Source organism: Fringilla coelebs, assembly GCF_963513975.1.
Source record: "Fringilla coelebs genome assembly, chromosome: 5".
Taxonomy (NCBI): Eukaryota; Metazoa; Chordata; class Aves; order Passeriformes; family Fringillidae; genus Fringilla; species Fringilla coelebs.
The window spans coordinates 46894145-46904095 of NC_140033.1; the positions used below are offsets into that span (position 1 = coordinate 46894145).

The 9951-nt window shown below is 52.0% G+C and overlaps 1 protein-coding gene across 1 annotated transcript; it reads left to right on the plus strand.

Moving 5' to 3' along the window:
- Positions 1 to 714: 714 nt before the first annotated feature.
- ARHGDIB (Rho GDP dissociation inhibitor beta) lies at positions 715 to 9791 on the plus strand. The gene is made up of 6 exons (XM_084205710.1): positions 715 to 1073; positions 4492 to 4680; positions 5253 to 5336; positions 6184 to 6260; positions 8109 to 8172; positions 9129 to 9791. The coding sequence occupies exons 2-6, from the start codon at positions 4503 to 4505 to the stop codon at positions 9326 to 9328; spliced, it is 603 nt and encodes a 200-aa protein (XP_084061836.1). The 5' UTR covers positions 715 to 1073; positions 4492 to 4502; the 3' UTR covers positions 9329 to 9791.
- Positions 9792 to 9951: the final 160 nt, after the last annotated feature.

Below are 9951 nucleotides of genomic sequence, written 5' to 3' on the forward strand. Positions count from 1 at the left end.
TCTGGCTGGAAAAATCAATCCCCCCTCTTCTGAGATCTGTTAATCCCTGAAGAAGATCCCTTTCCCTCAGTTGTTTACAGCCTTTAAAAATTTGTGTACAATAAACACTTTTAATGGATATGTGGATCTGGGACAGTGAAAGTAAGCCCATTGGCAATAGATATGCTTGGCTTATTTTGCTGCTGTAAATGCATTAAGAGCAGTCTATCAGTCATTGCAGGCCCAGATTTGTTGTTTGCAAACCAATGATCTAATTTGTTGGGCACTGAGCACTATGTACATGAAGGATTTATGTGAGTGATGAACTAAGTGGGCACTCCATGAGGGGCAAAGAAAGAGGAAATCTGCTGATACTTCACAAAGTAAGGGGTGTAAAATCTTTTCAATCATTTAAGCAACCATGGTAAATGAGAGCTTTTTCTTCCTGAGGTAGCTGATCTTGGAAACTGCTTCTGTTAGAAGGGCTGGGAGTTGGGAACAATAAGCTGATTAAGTGCAGCAGGTAGCAGGAAAAATGAGGTTCATAAGAACCTCCATTTGCAATACTGCTTATCTTCCCACGTACGCAGGAATACACAACCCGATTCTCCGCATATTTTAATCGGTATAAATCAGCGCCACTTTTTGAAATCGACCATAATTACACCAGGAAAATAAACAAAATAAAAGCCTGGGGTGAAACCCAAAGCCATCGCCCCCTCGCTCCCGGGCACAGCAGCCCGAAGCCGCGCACGGCGAGCACTCCCGCGCTCCCGGCCGGGCTCAGCTCCGCAGACAAAGCCCCGAGCACCTCTGCGCAAAAGGAGCGCAGCGCGGCGCCGGGCGGGCGCAGACAAAGCGGGGCAGGCGGCGGAGCGCCGCAGCATGCGGGGCCGCGCAGGGCTTCCTCTGCGGGTGGGCTGCTGCCGCCGCGGCTCTCTCTCTCTTTTTTTTTTTTTTTTCGCTGCGTGTGAGTGTTATTTTTTTTTTTTTTTTCCCCTCTCTTCACCAACTTCCTTCCTGCTCCAACTGCCAAAGCTGAGGCTGAGCGCTGACAGCAGAGGAGGACCCCGGCCGCCGGCGCCGCTCCGCCGGTGAGTGCGAGGGGCGGGCGGGGGCAGCGGGGCACGGACGGCGCGGCGGGCGCACCCCGCTCGCTCCCCGCCGCCGCCGCGCAGCTCCGCGCCTTGGCTCCGGGGGCTGGCGCCGCTCCTGCCCGGGGAGGCAGGCAGAGCCCCGGCTGCGCTAAGGGGGAAGCCAGGCTCCGCGCTGCGATGGGGCGGAGGAGCAGGGAGAGGAAGGGAAGAAGCCCCGGAGGTCGCGGGCTGGCGGCGGGTGCAGCCCTGCGGCCGGTGCCCGGTGCTCCCCCGGCAATGGGCTCCCTTCTGTCCCCGCACCCCGGGGCTTGGGATGGGGAGGCCGGGGCTGGGGGCGCTGCTGAGTGCGGTGTGTTTCTCCCCCATCGCGAAAATTACTTCCTCCCTGCTAAACCCGCTTCCTGGAGTTAAGCCCTCGGCCAGAGGGTGGTTTGGAGAAGTGATGAGCAGACGGAGGGCAAGTAAAATGCTGTCCCTCTGACAGCCCTTTTTGTGCCCCGTGGAGGCATGGGGGGGGCGAGGAGGTGCCTATCCTCCCCCTTGTCACTGCCCCCTCCTGCTGCAGGTGCGAGGGCAGCTGTCTGTCCACGGCACAGGCAGAGCCAGCTGCGAGACTCTCGCACCTCTGGGCAAGGCGTGATTCCGTCTTTGCCTCCTGCAGCCATCTCTCTCCCTAAGCCTGCCCTTGCTCCCTCCCTGCTGTTTCATGGGTGCTCAGGGGTGCAGGTGACGCAGGACTGTGGGCTGGAGCTGCAGAAAGGCAAGAAGAATGTGGCAGGGCAAGACACCAAGCACACAGATTTCTCCTTGCATATAACAATGTAGGGTTAATTTTCGCAATTTAGTGAGGCTCTCGGTCTGAATGGAGGGCTCCATATTAGCCCTTGGCCTGGGCAGTGGCACAGAAACTCAGGAACCCCGACAGCAACATGATGTCTCTGGGGAAGCAGTGGTGCCTGAGCTCAGGAATGTGTCTCAGCTTGCAGAGGGCACCAGCAAGTAAGGGCAGGAGCTGCTGAGATGGGAGCTTTCCTCTTGGTCACAGCCTGCCCTGGAGTTTGGCAGGAAGGCAGCGTCAGGTCCATGGCTTGGGGAAAAATGCCAGAACTTGGTCTGATCCGTGCCATCCTGAGGCGCCTGGGAGCCAGAGGTTGTTCATCCCGGACAGTCTGGCTGGTCCTGTTCCCTGCAGGATCTTGCTGTTGGCATGGCAGATTGTCTGTCCACCTTTCTGGGAGGTTTTCAGGACCTAACAGCATTCCCCCTCAATTGAGCCCCCCCCTTGGGCTGGCAGGGACGGTCTCTGTGGCATGTGTGGTGCAAAGGGAAGGTCTGAGGGATGAGGAGCAGCCAGCTGGTCCAGTCCTGACTCTGCCTTTTCTCTGCATGAGGGCAGAGATGCCTCTTTCCATCTCCTGTGATAAACTACAGGAGGTGGACATGGGAGGATGGGGACGGGCAGGCACCCGTGGTCTGTGCTTGTATTGGTGGCAGATGCAGCCTGGTGTTGTGAGAGAGCTTGGGTCAGTGCTCAGACCTGCAGCTGGAGCCCAAGTGGAAGGCAAGACTTGGCACTGGCTGCCGTGGCTAATCACAGCCTCCTCCTGTGCTGAGCGTGGAATGGCACTGAGGGGATTGTGAGGCTTTCTAAGGTGACTCTGCTGGGGCCACAGAGTGCTGGGGCATGTGTATTGCTGCTTTCAGGAGGGAGCTTTTGGTTTCCTTTCTCCTGAGGACAAGCTCAAGGGCCTTTCCTATGGTATTTGAGTATTTCACACTCCTAGGTCTGGGCATGAACTGAGCCAGGGTGATTCAGCTGCTGGGACTTGGTTTTTTTCCTGTTTGTTTGGGTTGAGATTCCTTTTTATTTCCCATGTGCCCATTCTGTACTAGTTCCTCATTCACCACAAAATTGCAAAGTTGTCATGCAATGGCCATTTCCAATTAAAATACCTGACTGAATCTTCTTGTTTGTGTGCTGGTCAGTTCTCTTCGGTCCCTTTGCAACGTGCCAATGTACCACTCCTTGATTATTTTTCTTCCCTGCACTGGAATTGCTCTGAGAGGTCTGCATACTACTCAGAATTGCCTGGCACCACTTGATGATTCACCTTAAATAGTTGTTTTTTCTTTTTTTATTCTTTTTTTTTTTGGGTGTTTCTTTTATATTTTAATAAATGAAAAAACTGTCCCATTAGCTCCCAGTTTAACTTTTGGGAGCAGGGGCAAATGCTAAGGCCACAGTTGCAGAGAAAGACAAATGATTTGTTTGGAAAATTGCAAATAAGGAAGCAAAAGGGGACTTTTTAGTAGGGACAGTCTCAAAGAAGCCTAAGTGGAAGTGAACTGAATGCTCTGTGTAGCTTGACCAAATCCTCTTGCTGCCCAAGAACAAGGAATGGCTTGGCCATTTGTGACAGCTGCCGCTGTACCAGGGCACTGATCTGTTTTTCAGCCTTTCTCAGGAGAGTGGGAAGGTGGCTAGGACCATGTGGCTGGCTCCTGGAGGCAGACAGCTGACTAAGGGGCACCTGGCACAGCATTGCTTACCTCTCCTGCCTGTCTCCTGTTCCCTCATCCCATGCTCTGCCCATTGGTTGCTGTTTCCCTGCTCTGGCTCCCATTTGGGATGCCAGCCCAGCAGTCTGGCTGCCCTTGTGCCATTCCGTGGTGCGAGACCCAGCCCTGCTGACTGCGGCTCAGCTCTCCTGCCTCTCCCTCCCAGGGGCACCCCTGGAGCACGGCTGTGCCTGCCTCTTCTGGGCTCCCCATCACGCTTCCCTCCTCAGTGGGAAGGAGTCCTGGTGGGTGCCTGGAGTGAGCTGTTAGTGGGAGCACACGGAATGCCAGCCGATAGACTATGAGCTTCCTTGGGAGCCTCAGCTGACTTGTGGCTGTCAGGTATTCCATCTTTCTGTGAAATGTGGCTTTTAACCCATCATGGGAGGGTGAACGAAACATCTGTCCTTGGCTTTATTCGTGTTTCTCTGTGCTCCAGTGTGTGGCAGCGGCTCTTTGTGCGAGGTAGCCAGCGAGCCTCCTAGGATGGTTTGTAATTGCAGGGTAGCCGGCCACAGCTGTGCTGCAGAGTGGCTGTAAATCACTCTGGTCTCAGCCTCTGCTCCTGCACCTCCTCCCTGGGAGCGAATAATGGTGTGGGGCTGCGTGTGCGCGTGGTGCCTGCAGGGAGAGAGGAGCGGGGGTAGGGGGGGATTGTGTTGGAGCCAGAATATCAGCACGGCAGTGTCTGGATTGCAGCCGATCGCCGTCGCCATTTGCCTGTAGGAATCCGCTGCCTTCGGCGCTGGGTGGGTGTCTGCCTGTCAGGGGCACCGAGCCACGCTGTGCCCACGGTGAGTGCCCACGCTGCCAGTCCACAGCAATCTCACTGCCTGCCCCCTCCTCTGTCACCCAGACCAAGTGACCATGACTGAGAAGACGCAAGAGCCTCATGTGGAGGATGATGATGATGAGCTGGATGGGAAACTCAATTACAAACCGCCTCCCCAGAAAACACTGCAGGAGCTGCAGGAGTTGGACAAGGATGATGAAAGCCTCGCTAAGTACAAGAAGTCCCTGCTGGGAGATGGACCCGTGGTAGTAGGTAGGCTGGGGCACACTGATAGGGAGGGACTGGGGAGATGCACTGCAGCAATGTGCTGTTGCTTCAAAGAAGAGAGACCTTGTTTGACCAGGGACATGCACTGCTTGTGCTGGAGGACTGGGGATGGGCAGGTGGAAAGTTGCACATAAAGGAAGCACGGAAGATGCTCTGAGTGTTAGGAGTTAGGGGAAGATTACTGGGGAGTGCTGGCATCGGAAAAGGACTTGTGGTGGGAGACGTGTGGGTCTCAGAGGACTTTTGGGGGTTTTGGAGGGGTCTGCCTGTGCTGAAAGGTGGTATTGGGGCTCAGAATGGTCCTAAGAAGGAACTTTTCTGTGGTGGAAAGACCACCTCTAGGTATTGTGATGGAGGCCGGAGGGATCCATGTGGAAGGACTGGATAGACATGTAGACATGTGGTCCTATTGTGCTAAAGAAGCCTGGCATTACTGGGTGTTTCATGAAATGCAATTTCTATGTGGCAAGGCATCCCCGTTTCTTCAGTGTCATCCCCCCCTGATTGCATTTAATCTTGCAAGCTGACAGCTTCCCCCTGACTTTTCCTACCTGCAGACCCAACAGCTCCCAATGTGGTGGTGACCCGACTCACTCTGGTATGTGACTCTGCTCCAGGACCCATCACCATGGACCTTACAGGTAGGCACTGGCTCTGCCTATGGGAACAAGCAAAGAGGGGAACAAGCAAAGGCCCTGGCATGCTCCAAGTTAAAAGAGAGTTTGTCCTTGGGATGCTACAGTGGGTTTTAGATGAGCTCTGAAGTCATCTTAGCCTTGTTTCTTATTTTGAGATATACATATATGAATAAAAAAGAAGGAGATGTAACAGAGGAAAATCTTGACGGTCTTTTCCTTCATCTAGACTGCTCTAGGAGCTTCTGGGTTTCTCTTGCCATCTCTTCTTGCTGCCTTTCAATGGCACTTCATGAGCACAAGAGATGTGCATGCTTTTGGGTAGCAGGCTGTATTGAAACTTCAGAATCGAGCAATACTGCAGTTCCGGCTCCTGGGGGCATGGGGAGAGAGCCTTATATGGCCTTTTCTGCAGAGAGAGGAAGCTGGGCCCGGAGAGGCAGAGGCTTCCTGTTCACCCAAAGCCACACAGAGCCCTGTGGGGCCCAGGCAGCCTTCCAAGCTGGGCAGGAGCTGTGGAACGTGCTCCTCTCACCCAGCCAGGCCTGGGCATGGATGGAGCACACACACACTCCTGCATCTGCTCCGCAACTAGAGTCTGTGCATAAACATCTTTGTGTACATGTGCTCAGACCTGTGTGTGTTTAGGCATTATCTTCTGTGAGCACATGAATTTCTGAGTATTTGGTCACACAGCACAATCTCACACGGACGTCTGCGCACCATTCTGTAGGCGTCATCCTTTGAAGGGATGCTCACCTCTGACAGCAGCCCCACCCCAGTCATCCCCCCCTGTGCCTGGTCTCTCCTCACCCTGACATCTCTGGCTGACAGCTTGATTCTCTTCTTGCAGGTGACCTCGAAGCACTCAAGAAAGAGACCTTCGTATTAAAGGAAGGGGTGGAATACAGAGTTAAGATCCATTTCAGAGTGAGTTGTTTTCCTTCCAGTTGCTTCTCATAGTTTCTAAGGCCGGTCAGTGGCAGTCTGTCAAATAACCAGAGCCAGGCAGAATGCCTGCCCAAAAGCTGAACACTTGCAAAGTTCCCCTAGCTTCAGGTGTTGTTCTACCCAACAAGGGATGAGGTATTTCCAGGAAATCACTTCTGCTTGCTCACCCCTTGGAGGAAGTTGGTTTCTGTTTGCTCACACTGATAAATGAGTGGTTTAAAAGCCAGATGGGTAGTTTTGGCTGAGTTTGGTTTTGCTTTTTAGCCACTGGAAAATCTTTACTTCACACTAAGTGGAAATGAACACGGAGGAGAAGAGAAGAGAGAGAGAAGAGAAGAGAAGAGAAGAGAAGAGAAGAGAAGAGAAGAGAAGAGAAGAGAAGAGAAGAGAAGAGAAGAGAAGAGAAGAGAAGAGAAGAGAAGAGAAGAGAAGAGAAGAGAAGAGAAGAGAAGAGAAGAGAAGAGAAGAGAAGAGAAGAGAAGAGAGAGAGAGAGAAGAGAAGAGAAGAGAAGAGAAGAGAAGAGAAGAGAAGAGAAGAGAAGAGAAGAGAAGAGAAGAGAAGAGAGAAGAGAAGAGAAGAGAGAAGAGAGAAGAGAAGAGAAGAGAAGAGAAGAGAAGAGAAGAGAAGAGAAGAGAAGAGAAGAGAAGAGAAGAGAAGAGAAGAGAAGAGAAGAGAAGAGAAGAGAAGAGAAGAGAAGAGAAGAGAAGAGAAGAGAGAATGGCTATTCATGAAGTACTAATTCAGTCAGTATTACTCGGCTTCATGTACACATTAAAAAGATGGAATATTGTAGTATTTGGCTGAAGATACCTGAATTCTTTAGGCTGTGATGTACCGAAGGGGCTAATTTCTCCCTCACTCCCAATAATCAGTGTGTCAGCCATTTCTTCTGCTTACAGCTGAAAATGAAGCTTGGCCATGCTGCAGTGTGGCATCCAGCACTGCAAGTTCTTGCTTCAAAACTGGGCTTGGAAGAGAAGGCAAAAGGGAAGAAAGATAATTCTCCTGAGACAGATGAAGGAAGGTGTTAATATTGTGGGTTCTGTAGGGCAGGTTTCCCTTTTTCTCTGAGGCTTGCTGTCTCTGAGAATAATGTCCCTCATTGCTCCCCTGAGACACCTCCAGCTCTCTTTTGTGCTGTGAAATATTTCCACCTGTATCTGTGCCTTGTTGACTGGAGACACCTGAAGCCAGACAGGTTATTCTAATCCCTCAGTTCCATGGCTGGTAAGGGCTCATACTGTGTGAATTCTGTCCTGGAATGTAAAAGGATCTGTCCATCTTGTTTTCAGATTGAATAGTGTACACCGTGGGAAGGCAGTGTATGCTGGAGGGGAACAGCAGTGGATACATCCAAGCTATCCATGGGAGATTTGAGAAAAGATTATGAGAACTGTCCTTCTGTCTTCTGAAAAGAAACTTGCCAGCTCCCCATGGAGCTTAGAGGGCACCTGGAAGCTGCCCACCCATTGGGGCTGAAGGGATGACTGTAGTTATCCATGGATGGTTTCCAGTATGGAAGTTATTAAGTGGGAACTCCCTGCTTTGCTTTTCTTTGTCCTCATCAGCATGTCTTGAGAACCTTACTGATGTGCTCCAGTCAGCTTCAAAGTTGGGCAAGGGATAGGGAAGTACAGGAGATGCACAAAGGATGCTAAAGGTCTCCAGGTACCTATGGAGAAGTTGTTTTAGGGACCTGTTCAGTGTGCCCTGTGCTGAGCCTCCCTCCTGTAGGGAGCCAAGATGGGTCTGTCCCTAAGGAGGGGGAAAATCATCAGGTACAGAACCAAAACTCTTCTCTTGACACTTCTGGTTACTTCCTGCAGGTAAACAGGGACATTGTGTCGGGACTGAAATATGTGCAGCACACCTACCGGACAGGGGTGAAGGGTGAGTAAGAGCCCTGCATGCCCTGCACAGCACTGCTGCTACCTGTGCGTTCCCTCTTCTGGAACAAGGGTTCCTGCAGCTCTGGGCTGGGACAGAGCCTCTCTTGGTCCCAAGTCCCAGCCTCTGCTGACACTCGGGAGGTGACTTCTTAGCAGAGTGCCTGCTTCACCCAGGACAGCGGTTCCTTGTTTCGTGCACACTCAGTATGAGCCAGCTCTGGGATCTGTGTGCTACACCCCTCTCTGCAGCAGCAGAGCCCACAGAGACTGCTTGGACAGTGCTTGCCAGAGGTTACCTCTCCATACAGAGCTCTTCTCCTCCCCTCCACCCCTTGTGCAGTGGCTCAGCCTGTGTGGAGCTTCCCACCCTCTGAAAGCTCTTCAGAAGCCCTTGGTAAAATTCAGACCTGCTCTGTGAAACTTCCCATTGTGTGCAGGGCCCTGTATTTGGCCATGGGTTCTGCTCAGTGCTGCTCTGCTTGGACAAGGCAGAGGAAAGCCCCATTTTGCACACACACACCCCCCACATGCCTTTTTGTGCAACCCCCTCTTAGGCTTCAGCATCCTGTCCAGCACACCTGACTGGTGTCTCCTCACCGGTAGAGAGAAGTAGTGGGAAATCAAGGTGGATCTTGAGCCCTATGCTGGGTGTACTCGCACCCTTCTAGCAGCCAGAATGTTCAGTTTTCTCCCAAATTTGTCTCAAACCAGGACAAGTACATACATGTGAGAGTGCACAAACTGAGTTGCCTGTTCACCTGCCCATCCATCCGTGTTATCCTTCCAGCTGTCCTTATGCTTCACTAACCCACTTTTCCCACTGATTTTGCTCTCCTTTGATGACATGGGCTGTTCCTTTCCCCTCCATCTCCTTTCTGCTCTTTTGCTCATGGCTTCCTCTCTCCCTCATCATTCCCCATGTGAGGGGCTTATTCCCTGTGGATTGTTTTCTCCTAGTGGACAAAGCCACGTTCATGGTTGGCAGCTATGGGCCACGGCCAGAGGAGTACGAGTTCCTGACACCTATTGAAGAGGCTCCTAAGGGTATGCTGGCTCGAGGCACCTACCACAACAAATCCTTCTTCACGGATGATGACAAGCACGACCATCTCACCTGGGAGTGGAACCTGTCCATCAAGAAGGAATGGACAGAATGAGTTCACCCAGTTTGCCTTCCCCCTTCCCATCCCCTTGCCTCCTGCACCAGTCTCCAGGCCTTTGCTGCTTCTTCTGATACACTGAAAACAACCCAACCACCCCCCCATCATGACCATAATGGGTTAAATTGGGAAGCATCTCCCTCCCTCTCCCCCAGTACATTCTCATGTTGTCCCCATCTCTCCCATACCAACTCCAGTCCTGGAAGTGCCTTTTCGAGGAAACAAGATCACCTGGCAGGGGTGGACTGGTCCCTGGAAAATCCCTATCTTGAGTTACACTTGCCATGTGCTCTGACTCATTGTAAAGGGTTACTTACCTCCCGTGATGGTCTCCTGGTCTGTGTCTGGTGCCCTACCCTGTTAAAATCCATCCTTGTGCAGGCAAAGCCAGTCAGGGGGAATGCAGCTAGATGCCGTAACAAGACTTCAGTGTCTGAGAATAAAACCAGTTTCTTTCTTCTTTTCTGCATGAGCGTCACATTCTTTTCTAGAGCATGTTTCTCAGTGATGTGTGTGTGAAGAATGCAGTAGAGGAAGACTTCAGAGCATATTTCAGCAGGGAAATAGCCCTCCTCCTTCAAAGCAGCAACCTTACTCCATAAGCAAATTATTTCAGAACA

Bases quoted from the DNA above. Each gene is read 5' to 3' on its own strand.
- ARHGDIB (XM_084205710.1), top strand. From the start codon at position 4,503: ATGACTGAGAAGACGCAAGAGCCTCATGTGGAGGATGATGATGATGAG. The intron at 5,337-6,183 runs GTAGGCACTGGC...CTCTTCTTGCAG, and splicing joins CATCACCATGGACCTTACAG to GTGACCTCGAAGCACTCAAG. The intron at 8,173-9,128 runs GTGAGTAAGAGC...GTTTTCTCCTAG, and splicing joins CTACCGGACAGGGGTGAAGG to TGGACAAAGCCACGTTCATG.